Below are 18,549 nucleotides of genomic sequence, written 5' to 3' on the forward strand. Positions count from 1 at the left end.
TGTGGTGGGACAGAGCTTGGGTTCTGGGTGAGTAGGTCACCTTGGCTGGGTCTTCCCAGAGGGGCCGCTTCCTGGGGAGTGCGCAGGACTCGCTCGTTTCCTTGTCTTTGCCCTGCCTGACCTCCACCCTGGGAATGTGAAGAAGTCAGCGCTTGGAAAGCACTGCAGCGCTGGCTTGCCTCTTGCTCCAGCTTTCAGAGGTGCCGTAGTGTTGTGAGACGGCTAGTCTCAGAATCCAGTGCCCGTGGGAGTAAGCCAGATACGTGCTAATTTTTTGACCCTGCCATTTTCTACCCGTGTGGCCTCGGTGAAGCGTGCTTACCAGTGTGAGCGCTCTGTCTGCATCTGTACGGGTCACGTTAGCACTGCTGACCTTGTGGAAATGTTTTGAGGATTAAACGGGCACATTGGTATCAAGAAGGTGAGTACGGTGCTGTTTCTGATCCAGAATGACTCCCAACCACCTCTGGGACATGAGCAGCTTCTCCAGGGACATGAGTCAGAGGGGCCGCGAGTGGCTGCCTGATTAGAGTGCTCAGAGGGGGTGGCATTTCAGCACGCCTGGCAGGTTTGGCATTTAGAAGACGAAATTGTTATCTGTGGTCAGTAGTCACGTTGAGGCAGAGGAAATAGCATTTCAAAAGGACTGAAGATTGTGTCATGGGGCTTGTTCAGGAATCTGGCTATCTGGAATTTAATTGTAGGGACCAGAACTGGTTAGCATGTTTGTTTATGTCTAGAAATAGTAACAACATGATCACTTTTAGGAGGCAACCAAAGATCAAGATCATAGGTGAAAACTCTTCAAACCTGACCTTGGAATTTGACTTTGATAAGCATCCTGTTGCATCTCCCTGTCTAAAGAATTCATGATATTTTCTTGAATGAGCAAATCAGTTCTTATAAATTGACTTTTCTAAGACACTACTGAGATTACAAACAGTTCAAGAGCAAGGATGTTACTTTGAGGACTAAGGTACACCAGACCCAATCCATGGTCCTTTTAATTGTGAAAATTGGACATTGAATAAGGGAAGATCAAAGAAGAATTGATACATTTGAATTATGGTGCTGGGTGAAGAATATTGAAAATAACATGTACTGCCAATAGGACCCCTCCCCCCAATCTGTCTTAAAGAAGTACAGCCAGAATAGAATGCTCCTTAGATGGATGAATAGTGAGACGTTGTCTTACGTACTGTGGGCATGTTATCAGGAGGGACCAGTCCTTGAAAAAGAACTTCCTGCTTGCTAAAGTAGAGGGGCAGTGAAGAGAGGACAGCCCTCAGGAGATGGATGGAGACAGTGGCTACAACAATGGGCTCGGGCATAAGACAATTGCGCAGGATGCATGGCCAGGCAGTTTGTCCTGTTGCACCTACGGTTGGTCTGAGACAGAACTGACTTGATGGCGCCCAACAAGAAGTCCAATAAGGAATGTTGCATGGCCAGATATGTAAGAACCAACCTGAGGTCTTTTTCCTTTTTTCCACATTGCTGCAGTAAAAACATGAGGCGTTGCTGGTGTTTCTGGTTTCCTGTGAGTTTTGCTATCCCCATGACTCCTCTGTATATTCACCTCCCTCTTTTTGTATTGCAGTAACCACTTTGGCACGTTGAAGCCAATTCTTCTTTTTCTGTCTTTACTATGTTTCTGATTTAAGAAATCATGAATGAATGGAGCCTCGCTGTGGTTGGGTTTGGAAACCACAAAGTGATTCACTCCCCATGAGAATGTTTGAAAGCATATCTCCATTAGAAAACAATATTATGGGCTAGAGTGTGCTCTTCCTGTCTAGTTTTTATATCTTAGAGAATTTGTGGATTAGACCCGCACCTCTTGAAAGTCTTTTCTTTGTTTTCGAGGGTGCTTTGTTTTTCCATTGTTAAATCTTCCCTACCTCTCTCTGCTGCCACGTTTTAACTATGAAGACTCTTAGTTTTGTTGGGTCTTTTGTGCACCTGTGAGGTTGCCAAGCAGAGGTGGGCTGGTGTGGGTAAGACACTGCATTCTCTCAGGAGAGAATTGTTAGCTCTCAAGTGACCTGGGGTGCTACGCTCTGGTGGTTGCAGTTTTCTTGGTTCACTTCGATAAGAGAAGATGCTTCTGCCTAGTGTCTGGGATGCAGTCCACAGATAGAAAGCATACCAGGTTAGTTTAACAGAGAGAATTGACCACAAGCAATTATTAATAGTGATAAGACTGAAAAGAGGACCCCGCAGTGGCATGGAACTATTATTAGCTCTTAGCAGCACCTGCCACCCTGAGGGGCTGGAGGACCAATAAACCGGAATTTAGAAACATGGAGGATGGATCCCTTGGGACGAGGCTCTGTGGTCTGTCCCACTGATGCTTGTGACTTGACGCTCCCCAATGGGCTGGGTCTCAGACCTCCCGGGAGGGCCTGGTTCCTCTGGGGAGGTGTGGTGAGACTGGGCGCGTGGGGAAAGGACGAACGAGGCAACTGCTAGTACTCATGGAGTCAGCTGTTGGTTGATGCAAGAGGCGTTGCTGTGACGAAGCTGGCCGCAGTAGAAAAGATGCATCCCTTCTTCCTCCCCTCGCTGTCCAGTCCAGCATCTACCCCCATTGGCAGAGCTTAATGGGGGGCAGCTAGCAAAGCAGCGATGGATTTGCCTAAGCTCCACCCCAGCATCACAACGTAGAATTTTCCAGTGTGGAACTGAGTGGCAATAAAGTAGCCCACCTGGTGTGTCCAACTCATCTTGCCTCTCCCTGGGCAGAGAGCTCTGAAGGGCATACGGCTCACCTCAGCAGTGGGTGACCTTCCCAAGTGTCTGGGGAAGTGGGTGTGGAGGGTAAGGGCTCAGCCCTTCTCGCCAGTGTAATCAATTGAGAGGCAGGTGATACAGAGAGACTGGCTTGGGCTCTCAGGCGAGGCAGGTCTTTGGTCTCTTGCTCCTCCACGTGTGTTCTTGGCCTTCTTCTTTCATCCTTAAGAAGAAAAGTCAGTACTTGCCGCGTTAGTGGGTTGTTTTGGGGTTTTGAATGAAGACATTCAACGTGCCAAGTATGCAGTGGGTGCTCACATGGTTAGTGGGCTGTGCTTTGTCTCCTGAAGGGTTTAGGAGCGTTGAGTGGAGCCAGCCCTCCGTGGGAAGGGGTGCCGCGCAGGCCGGGGTGGAGATTGACGTCGGAATGTTGCCATCAGGCCCAACTCAAGGTCGTAGTCTGTCCATGTCTGGGAGAATAAAACAGGAGAGCAGATAGCATCCAGACCGAGGCTCACCCCTGTCTCTAGTCATCCCCCTTAAACACAGATGGCTGTGGTGACAGGTCTTTCACTTCCTGTCCCGTCTTCTCCCCGCCTGTCCGCTTAGCCACGAGGTAGACAGCTGAGTGTGCTTCCGGGTGGTGCTTAGACTCGAAGGTGCACGGGCTTAATTGTGCTTACACAGTTCACCTGGGGTGTGGTGCAGCGCCCCATGAAATTGGTCACGGACACTGAAGCCTGAGTTTACTTGCTCACGGGCAGTGTGCCCTGGTGAATTGTCAGCCGGTCTTAGGTCTGGCTGCCGGCCTGCCAAGGGCTTCTCTGGGCACAGCCAGAGCGGCCTGCACTCAGGTAATGCAGTTGCCTTGCCAGCTGGGTACCGAGCCTGGCTGGACGCACCGCTTGCAGTTCTCTTAACTTCATTTGCCCGCATTCACCGCCGGGGTTCCGGGTGATCCAGGCAGCAGAGGCAATTCTGGAAGACAAACACCTTCCCAGCCAGGGACTGTCGCAGAAGACAGTCAAACTGTGGTGGTGCTTGTGTGTGGCCAGCCGGCCTCAGACAGTGGAGTGCTACAGCAGCCAGGCGGGGCCCTGTCCCTGCCTGCACAGGGAGACGGACCCCCTCCACGGGGGCGCCTCCATTGCTCAGCCCCGCTTTTCCAAACGGCTGGCAGTCTTGCACCAAAGTGACTGGAAAGCCGGCTGCATTGACAGCCACAGGCCCACAGTATCATCTTCTCTTAACTTTAATAATTGTTATTGTATTTTAATATGGCGCAAGAAAGAAAAGATGCGCACAAAGAAGCAAAGTAATATTCTCTGCTGAATGGGCTCCCCCGGCCCTGCTGTCTGTTAAAGAGAAAATTGGTTTCCCATTGTACGAGATTTATTTTCTTCTCCTCGCGTTCCTGCCTCCCCTCGGAGAGCTGTGGGAGGGCTTGTGGGCCCTCGCTGCTGGATGGGTTTCATCTGGCTGGTCGCCTGCGTGTTAAGTAACGGGGCTGTCTCTTCTGAGGGCACCAGCACTCCATTTTTAGCCTGGGTGTGAAGGGGAAGGGATACGAGGGAAGAGTTCCCCATTACTAGAAAACATGATTTGGGGCCAACTGGTTAATTATGAGCTTCCTGTGCAAGGGGGCCGAGTGCCAGGAGGGCAGAGCCCGATGTGATATGATATACGCCGCCTCACGTGGACACCGTTCGTTACCTTGCAGGCCTCCAAGCCTGCTCTCCTCTTGGAGGGGGGGTGTCCCTGCTCTGTGCTCCCCTCTTTCTTTCTTCTCTGGTCTCTTATTTGTAGATTGTGTGTGTCCTTTCCGAAAAAGGATTTTCCCATTTTAGCATCGATTTACCTCTGGAACTGATCTTCGGAACTATTAGCTGCATAGAACGAAGCCCTCTACCAAGACGAGAATTATGGTTTTTAAAAAATTTCTCCTCTTGAACTGCAGAAGATGATTAGGTTTCAGCCAGCCGAATTTCATGCCTGTTGATATTGTAGATTATTCTTTTCTAGAACACAGGTAAGGCACTATAGTTTTGCACTGTCCTTGAACACACACACACACACACACACACACACTGTGTACCCTCTAAATATTAAATGAGCAGCCTCTCTTGGCTTAGTTTTTAGCTCATGTGATTTTTTTGGGAGAAGCTGATATTCTTCACTCTGCACTAAGGAATGGAAAGATATGAAACCGGTTACTGTCCAGAGAAGAATTGTGCCCCACCGGGGTCCCCAGGGCTGGGGTTTCAGATGTGAATTGCCAGGCATTTCTGTCCAAGCCCCACTGGCTTATCACAGCCCTCCACCCAAGGGTGTTTACTCCACTAGTCATTGATTCTGTTAGGAAATTACCCTGTTTTGCATTGCAGTTTAATAGCGTACAGCCTTGAGATATTTTCAGCCTAACAGCCCAGCTACACTTGAACTTTGCCTGCGACTGTACGTGTTCAGATGTTGATCAGCTCAGAACAATAGATTGCGGCCACTGTGGTCTTGATCACATGTAATAGGATTCATTTAGTCAGTTATTATGAAGGGGCTTGAAAGAGTTCATGGGGGACAAAAACAAACCCATTATTTTTCAATTCCATTCTCCCCCCAACCCCCACCCTTTTCCGACTTTCTGAAGCCCCCTTCTGTAGCCAGAGCGAAAGAGCACATGCCGATGGCTGGGTTTGTAAATTCGGGTCTTCCTCACTGTGGTACAGAGAAACTATGGGGATGACTGCCGTCACGTCAGTGCTTGCAGGCACCCTGGAGGCCATGCTGCATGGGGGTCTTCATCCAGAAGATTGCCCATCTTTACTCCCTAACATCTTTTTTCCTTGTTGCAACTCCTCTGTTTTGAGGAGTGGGCAGACTGCGGGGGCCATGTTCGTGGGCTGCGTGTTTGCACCATGGCAGGAAGTTAAGGTGACACTGCTCCCACCCCAGCCCCACTCAGCTTTCTGTCCTGGGGTGTTCGTTTCATTCCCGTGCTCCCAGGCTGCTGTCGGAGCTTTCCAACTCCCTTCCTTCAGGGAAGCTGCCCTCTCAGTGCCTTCGCCCTGGTCAGCACCGGGCACTCGGCTAGGTACTTGCTGCTGCTCCCTCGCCTCTCTCGCTTGTAGATCTTCCCACTGGAGGCCAGCAGAGGAGATAAGGTCTGCCTGTGAGTAATTAAACAGGGGCCATACCAGGCAGACCACCATTACATTAGCACAGGAACTTCCTGTAACTTCGTCTTATCTCCTCTGTCGCCTGACATTTTAGCTCTTGTTAACCTCCCTGCTCGATGTTGTAAAACTTAACTCAGCCAAGTAGCTTTGCTTCTTGGCAACACGAAAGAGTAGATTTGGCTTTCCCAGGGAGCTCACACTGCTTAAGTGCTCCTTGACTGTGAACTAAGATTGGCCATCGCTTGTCCTAGCAGATTTAACTCGTTTCTAATGTGTATAAGGTTTCGAAATAATTTTGCTTGGTGTTCCCATCAAACTCACAGGTGGTTTTGACATCGCTGGTCCTTAAGGGGAAACCGAGGCAAGAATGACACCATTAATTAGCAACAAGCTGCTCATTTGTTTCCATTAGGTGCTCAAGGGATGTTGGGCTTCAAGGGTCCCTGCCAGCCCTTGTCATCGGTGCCTACAGGAGGGACTGAACCTGAGCTTTGTTCTCTTCAGGGCCCGAGGTCCTCTCGGCCTCATCATCCCAGTTTTGCCTGCTGACTCCTTACTGTTCTGCTGGGCAAGGGGGCAGAGACTGTGCTCTTCTCCCACCTGGGAGCAGAGTCTCTATGTTCAGACGTTTGCTCTGGTCCTGTGGGAAGCCCTCTCTGGGCAGGGGAAGGGAGACTAGGCAGGACCCCCGAGCCTTTTGTGTGTTCAGCTTTCTTCTCTGGGTCTAAGAGCGGCTATCTGCTGCTGCCACAGCGTCTCACTTGCCAGCCCGCTTTCTTTGGCAGTGGGCCGGTGAGGGGTGGTGCTCTTCTTTTTTTCTACTTTCGCCCGTGCCCGCTGAAGCACTTGGCAGCCACGTGAAAGGACCCCGTGCCGATTGTTAGTTGGATAATGGTGTTGGAGCCCTCTGAGCCTTTAAACTATTTATTCTGCAAGTCTTGACCTGGTGGTAGGAGGGGAAAGACCCAGTGCTTGACCTCTTTCTCCCCCTCTCTCCATTTTCCTTGCTCCAACCTTACTGCATCTGAGCAATAAATAGCAAGTCCTTCTGGAAGCGATCATAGTAGCTAGTGTAATTGAGTAGAAGAGCATTCTCAGGAGTCAGAGGTTTTTTGTTTTTTTATTCTCTCCTTACATGATGGTCTTGAGAATGGCCTTCACTTTGGTGTGTGCAAGTTCCTATGGATTAGACTCAGATGCTGTGCATCCAGATAGGGGCCAGTCCCTTCAAGGACACAAGTCCTGGCTGCACTTCTTCCTCTTCAGATCCCATGGAACAGTTCTGATCCTGGGAGGTCGCCAGGAAACATTTATAACTGGACTGCTTCTTGGAATTGCCACTTCCTCTCCCTTTCTGCTGTCACCATGGCTCGTCTGGGCCGCCTGACCATTGGCTGTCTGGACAGGGAGGGGGAGTTGGATGCCCAGATTCCAGCATGCCCTGGTAAGAGCAGGTTGCTCCACTCAGTTTCTCTGAATCCACTCCCAGTTTTCTAAGAGTGGAGCTTGAGGAGTATTTGGGAGTCTTGATTTTCATGTTTACTAAAATGTTCCAAGTTATCTGTATAGACGTTTCAGAATACTGAAAGACCGAGATCACCCCGAAGATTCCAAGCAAGTTCAAACCTGTCATCAGCTGCTGACGTGTAGCTTTCTCCACTAGGGGGGAAAAAATCTGCCTTTTACTGTGTGTGTGTGTGTGTGTGTGTGTGTGTGTGTGTGTGTTGTGTGTTGGGGTGGGGGGACCTGGGGGGGGCACTGGATGTGTTAAAGACAGTAAAGCAGGGGCTGTCCTCCTCTGTCTAGTCTCCTGGCTGTCTAGGGAACTGAGGCTCCTGATTGTAAATATAACCAGGGCAGTAGTAATGTACCTGTTCTAAGTCTATCATTCAAATGGAAATTGGAGCCTTTGTTTGTTTTAAATGCCATTCCTGGCAGGGCCACTTGGGACTGGCCCATTATTTACTGTTTGAAATCTTATCCATTTTAATTTGATCATGTCTGTTGGTTTTTACATTTTAATTCACCAGCCAGTTTTCAGATCTTCCTGCCGTTTAATTCTACGTGGCGACATTAATTACTGTGTTATAGTTTGAGTTTCCTTTAAAAACAAAAACAAAATCAAAGTTGTTTTTGACCCTGTTTGCGTGAGGGCGTTTTCAGAGGTAATGATTCCCTCTACCTCTAAAGGCTACAGCTGTGAGCTTGAGGTGTGTGTGTGTGTGTGTGTGTGTGTGTGTGTGTGTAAAAGATGGCAATTGAATGTATTTCTTGGAAGGAAATGGCCAGCTGTGAGCGTGAGGGTGTGTGTGTGTGTAAAAGATGGCAATTGAATATATTTCTTGGAAGGAAATGGCCAGCTGTGAGCGTGAGGGTGTGTGTGTGTGTGTCTGTGTGTGTCTGTGTAAAAGATGGCAATTGAATGTATTTCTTGGAAGGAAATGGCCAGCTGTGAGCGTGAGGTGGGGTGTGTCTGTGTGTGTGTGTGTGTGTGTGTGTGTGTAAAAGATGGCAATTGAATGTATTTCTTGGAAGGAAATGGCCAGCTGTGAGCGTGAGGGTGTGTGTGTGTGTGTGTGTGTGTGTGTGTGTGTGTGTGTAAAAGATGGCAATTGAATGTATTTCTTGGAAGGAAATGGCCAGCTACTCTTTTGCAGAGAGGAATAAAAGTAAGGTATGTGACATTGTGAGAGACAGGGAGAGGTGGCCAAACAAGGTTTGGGGGTTTCTTTCCCTAAATATTTTTGGCTTAGAAAACCTCCCTAAATGTATAGAATAATATAATAAGCCTCTGGCCTCCTGTTTAGCTGTGAGTTTGTACTGTGTTTGCTTCAGAACCTTTCCTCCCCTTTAACTGAGAAAGCATCACAGTTGAGTGCTTGCCTCCCCAGCCCCATTGCTTTCTCTCTATTTCTTTCTTTTACTCAATCCACGTCAGTTACATTGATCTGCTCTTTCATTTCTGTGTATTCTTATTCATTGCTACTTATGCAGCTTTATAACTAACAGCATATTGCTTATGTCTATTTATAGCCTGTATTTCACAGGGCATCATGTGTATCTTTCTTCAACTTGTGATCCCTGCTCAGTAATGCTGCTTCTCGCTTGTTTTTAGGTGGCTTTGAGGACAGTGTACAACAGAATAAAACTTAGCCTTGCCCCACTCCCATGGCTGCAACCACTCCATCAGTCTGTCTTTTTAATAGTCTTCCTCCTTTTCCATGCCCTTGTACTTTACCAAGAGCAAAGTTCATTTCCAGGGGCGGATCTCTCTTGATAACACCGATGCTAAGCATCATCTGGCTGTACTTCCCCGAAGGCAGATTGGTTTGTTGGCTCAAGTTCATGGTACTTTCCATATTCTTCCCAACCCCATAGTTCAACTGCATCAATGCGTCTGCAGTCTTCCTGATCCAAAATGTCCAGCTTTCACATGCACATCAGGTGATAATACCAGGGCTTGGGTCAGGCACTCTAGTGAGAAAGAGACATCCTTGCTTTAAAGCAGCTTGTTAAAAAATAAAAAAAGAAGAAGAAGCAGCTCCTGCAGTCCAATTGATTTCTTGACTGTCGCTTCCAGGAGCATTGGTTCTGCATCCAAACAAGATGGAATCCTCAACAACTTCCGTCTTTTCTCCATTTATCACTATGCTAATATATTGGCTCAGGTGTGAGGATTTTGGTTTGCGTTGTCCGTGCCAATGTCCATTCTGAAGGCTGCAGTCTTTGATGTTCATCGGCACAGCTTCAGCTCCTCCTTACTTTCAGCAAGCAAGATTGTGTCATCTGCTGACTCCCACGATATCTCCCACCTAGCAGAGTCTGCTTCCATACGCGTCTTTTCCACCTGTGCCAGTGGCTATTGAATTGGTTTGAAATGGACCCCATGTGTACACATCATTTAGACTCAAATCAACAGGTCTTTTCCTGAAGAACCTCTGGGGGGATGTGAGCCTAACAAAAATTGAGCTGCTGTTTGTTGTGTGCTGCTGTGTGGTTGGTTCCGAATCACCAGGTCTTTGCGGGGTCTGTTCTCACGACCTTTCTTCCTAATCACTGCATCCTGGGATGCCTTGGCGTTGTTCTTACAAGATGCTTTTCCAGTGAGCCCTCTCTGATCACTTCTAGTACTTTGGCCCCCACCCCTGTTTCCTTTCACCCTGTCCTACCTTTTCTTTATCAGTTGCCAACAGCCTGTGCCTTTTCGTGGTGTTCATGATGCCTGCCCAGTGGGAGCTTTTAAAATCTGAGTGGAGCCACATTCTTCGCCCTTTTTACAGTAATTTGTGTTTCTTTAGCCTGGTTTCAGAAATCTTGCCCTATCCCAAGATCATTAAATTTCTTTCCTGAAAATTTTAAGAGTAGACCTGAGCAGATGTTGAGGGAAAGGACATGATTGGAGCCCCTAACATTCTCCCCACATGGGCAAGGGCCACTGTCACTGGTGAAGTGAGACCAACCAAGAGTCGCTTCAGATGCCGAGATGTGGGTGTTGGGGCTCCCTCCCAAACTGGTGCGAGGTACAGATGACTGGAGTTATCGCTCCTGCCGCTAATGTGAGTCATTGCAGGGCCTACATCCAGTGTCCTCTCTCAGGATGAACAGTGATTGCAGCACATATTTTTTGTGTATTATCCACCTACCAGATAAAGCAAGCATTCCATTCTATTTGTATTTATTTTTAAAAAAATATTTCCATGTAAATTAGAATCTAAACTTGACAACCCCTTTTAGCAGGCAAGATTCCGCTAAAGTCCTGTTTTCTCAGTATACGTTCCATGCCTCAATTGCCTCTCAGAGCTTTGAAAGGCTTTTATGTACCTGGTAATTTGGAGGAATTGCTTTCAGTTTGTAGTTTCTTGGGGACTTCTGATATCTCTCTTCTAAGATGTTTGCAGATGTCAATAGCTCCTAGCTCTGAAGACTTGAGTAACAAGATCATTCTGCTTCCACTGTGACGTCTTGTTTTCTGCTTGTGCAATTGGTTCTTTGTCAGCTGCACGGGAGACTCACAATCCAACCTTGCAGTTACCTTGTTTTTATCGGGGTGTTTGTTGCTGTACTACTTATTTTCTTTCATTCTTTTGAGGATATTTTGGCGTGGCCCCCTCCTGTGGGAGTGTTTTCAGAACTGACTCTTGTTTTGACAGCCAGTTCCGTGCACTCAGGTGTTCTTCCCTCATCCTTTACTGGGATGCATGCTGGAACTGTCTTTCTTTCCTGTCTTTCCTAGTGTTAGACCCCCAGGCAACGTGCCTTCTCTTAAATCTATGTGTGATCTCACAGAAAATGGTAAGAATCAGAAATTCAAGTTCTGTGGCAAATTACAAAGTTACGTAAGGTAGATGTCGATATTTTTGTTCAATTCATTTTTAAAATGCTCTTCACTTGGGCTGTGTCATTGCACAGCTACTTTGTAAACGGATTGTCTTCTATTGCTTGGAGACGAGAAATACATCGGTACCACTTTATTCCTGAGGGCGATTCTGATAACCATTGATTTTTGTCTTTATTAAAAATACTTTCATTACTGATACCCAGCAAGTTTTACCCATCAAATGTTCTCTCTTTTATTGAGAGTCAACATAAACTTGATTTTAGAGTTTTTCGGTTTCACTTGACTCCTCAATAAAGAGTCATTTAGCTTCACAGTGGAAACAATGAACTTGTTACTCAAGTCTTCCGAGCTGGGAGCTGCTGTCATTTGGCTTCCAAGGCGTTTGTAAAGCTCCTTAATCCTGCTCCCCTGTCCCGTGAGTTGTCTCCTTTCCTTTCTGACATGACACCTCCCACGTGTTCTTTTTTCCTTATTAATTCCTCTAATAAGAAAAGTTATGCTTCTTCTGTTTGAAGAGTCTCCAGTCTGTTGTTCAATGTCCTGGAGTCAGGTTCACTTCACAGTGACCTCATGAAACACTCCCCTATGTTTTAACTCCTTGTTGTAGCCACTGTGTCAATCGATCTTTCTTATTGAGAGGCTTTCTCTACTTCATCAATCATGTTCTTTTCCAGGGATGGGCCCTTCCTGATAATATGTCCATAGATGGGAAGAAGTCTTGCCCTCCTCACTTCTAAGGAGCCTTCTGGTTGTACTTCCTCCAATACATTTGTATGTTTTTCTGGCATTCCATGATGCTTTCAGTATTCTTTGCCAACATCATAATCCAAACGCCTCAGCTCTTTCATTATTGATTGATTACCTCTTACATAGATATGAGGCTATTAAAAATCCCATGGCTTGGATCAGATGCACATTAATCTTCAAAGTGACAAATTTTCTCTGTAATAGTTTAGGAAGTCTTTGGCAGCAGATTTGCCCATTGCACAATGTCGTTGATTTCTTGACTACCACCTCCAAGAGCGTTGATTGTGGGTCCAAGTAAAATGACAGCTCTAATGTCATCCCCGTTTATCTTTTATCGTGGGATTATTGACCTTGGTCTTCGGTTTATCATGGGATTATTGACCTTGGTCTAGTTGTAAGGATTGTCATATTTGTGAGGTGTAATCCATACACAAGGCTCTAGGCAGTAAGTGCTTGTTCGATAAGTACTGCAAATCCTCCTCACTTTTCATCAAGCAAGGTTGTGCCATTTGCAGAGAGCAGGTTGCTAATGGGGCTCCTCCAGTTTTGATGCCTTCATTGTTGTCTTCCTGTTGTCTGGCTTTTAAGATTATTTGCTCAGCACATGGATTGAATCAGTATGGGAAAGGATGCAACCCTGACCCATACATTTCCTCATTTTAAACTATGCAATATTCCTTTTTTTTTTTTTAAAGAATGCATCTTGATCTCTGTAGAGGTTCCATGTGAGCACAATTGCATGCTCTGGAATTTCTGTTTACCTGTGTGGATCATAACGGGTTATGGTTAATCTGGGGAATTCTCATGGTTAGGGTCTTAGTTATCAGAAAAACTGATATCGTGTAGGCCAGTGATCATGATACCTCAGGACTGTGGGGATAGCCTGGCAGCCCAGTTGTTCCTGTGGACCTTGAATTTCTACACATGTACCATCGAGGGAAGGAGTGGACATTGCCCTTCATTCCCTTAGGTGCGGTTGTCTTCTTACAGGAGGTTTGGAATGATGGTGGTGCCCCTTCCCTCTGTCCCCCCTCCCCTTTTAATCCAGATAAAGGAGAAGTCAGGTGGATGATAATGGTGAAGTTGCAACGAAATAATTTTATGCTTGGGGGCGGGGTCACCACACACGAGGAACTGTGTTAGGGTCGCGGCAGTAGGAAGGTTGAGAACCACTGTCCTAGAGCTTTATTTTATTGGGACAGAGACATTGAAGACATTAAAAGGGCCACATTCTCCTCATTTCCTGTAGCATCCTCCATCCTAGACACCCCTACCAAGAGGCAGCCCTCTCGACTTTTCATGCCTGTCATGACTCAGAATCTTGTATCTCTCCTCTTGTATCCCCTTGATCCACTCACTTGTCAGTTCCTATTAATTCATTGCGCAACATCGGACTCACACCCCTTTAGTGCCTATCCCCTCTCCTGCCTGTCATCGTCCTCTAGCCTCTCCCGTCATCTCAGACCTACAGTGCTTAAAGCAGTATGTCTTTTGGGAGGAGCCAGGGGTCCATGTGACAAATAATGAAATGTGTGTGTATTGATATATTTTCCCCAGCCTCTCTTTTACTTGTTCTATTTGTATGTGTTGTGTTTACCCAACTGCATAATTTTCTTTCTAGCTCCTGTCTATCCTCAAACTCATATTTAAAGTCCCATCTTGTCAGGGAACTTATTTCCTGTGTCCTCAGAACTTATTTTTTTCTACTTTCCCAAACTCTTATTACGTCCAGTCCCTAGTCACATAATTTAACACTTAATCCAAACCGCTCTGTGTTGCAAACTAATCTTGCTTTTGTTGGATTCTTCAAGTTGTTACCGTATATACCCGAGTATAAGCTGACCTAAATATCAACCGAGGCACCTCATTTTACCACAAAAACTGCATTAAAAATGTGCTGAAAAACTTGGCTCATACACAACTCTATACAGTAAATGCCATGTTAGGTGGCCAGACTTTTTCGTCTGTTAGAACTTAGGTATTTACAGAATGCTTTCAAGGTAGCTGATAATTGGTAGGTGGTCATTAAAGGCTTATGAGTTGATTGACATGCTTAGTGAACCTACAGAATAGAGTAGAACTCATCCATCGGATGTCCAGGTGGTCATCTTTATGGTAGCAGCTGCCACATCTTTCTCCTGCAGAACAACTAGTTGGTTTGAACCGGTGGCCTTTTAAGGAATATCTAAACTCTAGGCTCCCAAACTTATTTGACCTACTGCCCCCTTTCAAAAACGAAGGACAGTGAAGCACTTTTGTACTATAGCCCTCAATCCACGATAAAATGTATGCATCTACTCTGTAGCCTCCTGGATGGTTCCCATGCCCACTAGGCAGAGGTGTCATCCGCCCTGGGAAATACGAAGCTACACTTCAACATTGTGCCACCAGGCTTGCTGAAGCTTCTTCTGGGCTCCAGTTTATACGGATGTCTCCCTGGGACGAGTGTTTAGGGGGATTTCCAATTTGAAGTATTGCGCGTTGCAGTACTTATTTTTTGAGCCAGGGTGTGAAACAAACAAACAAATAAACAAATCAATCCACTGATCCTATAGGTAGAGAATGGGTGTGAGATGAGGTCCAGTAGCTCATGTGGCTGGTGTGTTCATTGGCTATTGCCTCTTCTTTGATGTGATACTTTATTCTGCTTTTAGGATAAGAACAAGAAGCTACGTCCCCTGTATGACATTCCCTACATGTTCGAGGCCCGGGAATTCCTTCGAAAGAAGCTGATTGGGAAGAAGGTAAGTGGTGACAGAGCTTGCCGGCTTATCTCCTCTCGTGGAGGGACTCTTGGAACCGGGTAAAGGGCCCTTTACCCGTGATGGGGTCCCAGGGCCCCCCACACACCATCGTCAGGCCAGTCTGGCCAGGTGACTTTGCTTGAAGAGAGGTGCATCTGGGTGTCAGGTGCTGGTGCCCCTCGGGAGAGGTTTAAATTGGGGCCCTAACCAGTGTGATTGCTAGAGCTCTCTCCAGCATGTTCTTTCCTGGGTGGAGGCTCAATTCCAATTCAATCATTGCTTATCACCCCAAGCGCCTTCCCCTTGGCTTCCTCTTCTCTCCAGCCGCCTCCATTTACAGCTGAGAGCAATGGGGTTTGCTGGGCAGGTGGGGCGGCTGCTGCTTTCACCTTCCGGAGAGCTGCACGGGGAGCAAGAAGCATGCTGGCTCAAGCCCAAGCTCCGTGTGCCTGCTTCTGCTTCAGGCGGTACAATTCCCCTTGGCCCACACTGCAGGGGAAGGGACCGGAGGCAAGTCTGTGGGAGAGTGTTGTGCACCATGTTGACTTTCTCACGCACGGCTGCCTGGAGGCTCCAAAGGCATTCCTTGTGTTCAGTGACTTGCGGCAGGCTTTGCCTTTCTGAGCGGCTGGTAGTGAGTCTCTGAGCAGCACCCCCTCCTCTCCCCCCCCCTCCCCTGGGTAAACAAAGGAAATGAAGGAGCCGGTTTCATGGATAGTAATTGAGGAACCTCTGTTGAGGGAGGACTTGAGCGTCTCTTGCTTACTTTGCTTTGTTGCGATTCTAAGGGAAAGATCCCATGTTGGGGTTATTATTTTTCCTTTATCTTTGGAAAGGTAGGGCCATCTGACCCCATCGCAATGCAGAGTGTTCCACTTGTAGCAATGTGCGACAGGTTCCGTAAGTAAGGCTCTGCCTTTGATGCTACAGTCAAGTGTCCTCACTGTAACTGCGCCAGCTTGATTACATGCCACAGCGGCGAGGATGAGAACTGGCGGCAGAAGGTATTGGGGGTGGGCATGAGATGAGGTTACCCATCTTGAGACCAGGAAACCACGCTGGATTCTGCACAGTGAGGCTTGCCTCTGCCCGTCCCTTCAGAGAGGAGGCTCATTTGTCATTGTATAAAACTTGACAGACGGCTGTTTTCATTCATGATGTGTGGTGCAAAGGGTGGCTTTCAGCCTCTTTCCAGTTCTCCATCTCCTGTTATCTCCTCTCAAGTCTGACATCTCTATCGCACCAAGTTGATATCACATCACTCGTTTACTGCCTCATAAACAACCGAGTCCAGACAAACAAAGAATTCCCTCCCAAGGGCAGGTTTCTTCTGGAAGCCGTGCTTTGAAAGGAGCAGCTCCCGCCTCCAACTGGTTTCTGCAAAAGGTGCCAAACTCCGATCCTGTTTTGTCTCCAGGGTCACAGGTGGTTGCTGCAGCTGCTGAGCTGTCTTGGAAGTCCAGCCCAGGGCCCTGCTCTCGTACAGCGCCCCCCCCCCTCCCCGCTGGCAGTAAAAGGGCTGGCCTCAGAGGTCCTTCTGGAGTAAATCTCCCCTCACTGGTTCCTGTGTCCGGGTCGGAGTTGATGAGCCCCGCATCTCCCCCCTCAGGGGGCGAGTCAGGAGTGGATGCAGCTCAGCTCAGCTCTGCTCCCCGGAGTATTCCTGATGCAAACAGCCTTCCCTGACTCCCCACCTGAAGCCCCTTGCTGTTTTCTGGGCCCATCAACTCTTGACAGCAAACGCCCGGGCGCCATGGCTTCCGGGAGCAGCAGGCAGGGCAGTTGCTGCCTCCGGGGGGTGGCTAGCACATCAGCACACATTTCTGCCAATTCCCTTCCCAGCTGTTCAGCATGGCACATGGTGATTAAGAGGCACCGAGAGTGCACCGTGTGCATGGTAGCTGACGAGGGCAGCCTGTCAGTTCTCTGACCATCCCAGAGAATCCATACTAGGACATTGTTGAGGGGCATTAAGAACACGGAAATGACTGACCGCTTCTCAGGGGCTCTGCTGCACCTGGCGGTCTCTAGTCCAGCTGTAGAAGTTTGCGTTTTGATTTACTCCCAAGATTGAACTCTAGCCAGATGTCCTGACTAGGAAAACCCCGCCCTTCGTCAAGCCTATGTTTCCTCACATGCAAACTGGGGCCTGAGGCCTGCCCTGTCCTTCGGGGGTTGCAGGAGATCCAGGGTGGTGGCTGCCTGCCATGTATTGTCAGATACCAGGCGGGTGTGGGGTTTGTTTTTGCCTCCTTGTGTTGCTTCCAAATAGGCTCAGAACCAGCTCTGTTTTTGTTTTGTTTTCTTAACCCTGGTGGTGATTCATTAAGGACAAGTAAGGACACAGCCACTTGGAGTGGCAACCGAAGTGAGGCATTTCCCCCTAGCCTGTGCATTCCTTCTGCTGACCCGGACCTGTGCCTGTTCAATCCCTGGCACGAATCTGCCGGGTAGATGGTTAGTGTAGCGCCAGGGCTTCAGCTTCTACAGTGAGAGAGAGAGAGAGAGAGAGAGAGAGAGAGAGAGAGAGAGAGAGAGAGAGAGAGAGAGAGTTAGTTGCATACACCTCTGCTCCCACCTGTGGATCCTACGGGTGTCTCAGGAGCCGCCTGAGCTGCCAGCCTGCCTGGTGTAGAGTACTGTTCCCTACATAAACCATCTTTTCCTTCCCTCAGTCCTTGAGTAGGGTATGCTTTTGCTTAAGAACATTCTGGCCCGTTTCCTCAGGAGTTCTTCTTCACGGCCTGCCGTAGTAGGAGTGAAGTCCCTCCCGTCGTGCAGTGCTCCCGAAGGTGTGGGGCAGAGCTGGATGAGACTGCACTTCCGAAAGAGCAGGGCCTCCCAGCTGGAGCCATTTCTTTCTGTGTGGAGTTGTTTCTCTTTTCACTTTTGCTGCTTAGTGAAGCCGGCGTTCATGTGCCTAAGTGATTTTGCTCTCCGTGGAATCTTTATTGGAATTTTCCCAATCATCGCCTATAATATCTAAGTATATAAAAAGCATAAAAATGTTTTTTTTCTCTTTGTGCAACCAACACAGCATTTTACAGAAGACAAATGCATCTCTCCTTTAACTTCTGTCTCTTAATTGCAGACTTTCTATCACCATGGGAACCATTGTGTTCAAAGTTGGAATTTGTGTGTACAATTCAGGGGTCAGAAGTGGTGGAGCAGAGGTAATTCTAGGGTCTGGAGTGGACAGACGCTTCACAAAGCTGTGAATGGCAGCTCGGGCCAAGGCTGTCCTATCGCTGGCTTTCCTATGCTTGTTTTGCCACCATTTCTGCTCAGTAAACAAGTATTTGGCCTGTGACTTATTTGTAAGCAAATGGCTGCCTTTGTGTAATTTTCATGCCACTTGGTTTGTTTTGTTTCCTTTTGTGGATGGGTGCAGATGAGCCGTGTCCGACTCCTAGCAGCCTCTGTGCACCAGGAGGAAACACTGCCCTGTCTGTAGTGTTTGCACCCGTTGTTGCGGCCGCAGGGAGGCAGCTCTTCCCCCCTCGGATTTGTTCTGTCCTCCAGGCGGAGGCGCTCACCGTCGCAGACTATATCCGACTAGGCATTGCCACTATACCTGAGGTTTTCCATGACCAACCTTTCACATGTGACCCGGCCGCCTTGGGTAACCTTGCAGCCATTTAAAATATCGGTGGGAGGGGAGGGGAAAATAAATGAGTGAAAATAAAATAAAATACCACTGGCATAGCTTCAACATCAAACAACATGCAAGCCACAGCAATGTGACAAACCAAGAGTGGTTTGTGGCCAGACTGACTGACCTTTTATTTTCTATTTGGCACTTAATATCAGGCAG

General features: G+C 47.8%; 1 protein-coding gene across 1 annotated transcript in view; it reads left to right on the forward strand.

Annotated features, from left to right (window-relative positions):
- The window catches only part of SND1 (staphylococcal nuclease and tudor domain containing 1), a 484,534-nt gene that overhangs the window by 149,352 nt on the left and 316,633 nt on the right, over positions 1-18,549 (forward strand). Inside the window, exon 11 of the mRNA XM_075558633.1 lies at positions 14,646-14,735. Coding sequence (XP_075414748.1) covers positions 14,646-14,735 — 90 coding nt within the window. The remainder of the gene's footprint in view (positions 1-14,645; positions 14,736-18,549) is intronic.

The sequence above is a fragment of the Tenrec ecaudatus genome, chromosome 9 (assembly GCF_050624435.1).
Source record: "Tenrec ecaudatus isolate mTenEca1 chromosome 9, mTenEca1.hap1, whole genome shotgun sequence".
Classification (NCBI taxonomy): domain Eukaryota; kingdom Metazoa; phylum Chordata; class Mammalia; order Afrosoricida; family Tenrecidae; genus Tenrec; species Tenrec ecaudatus.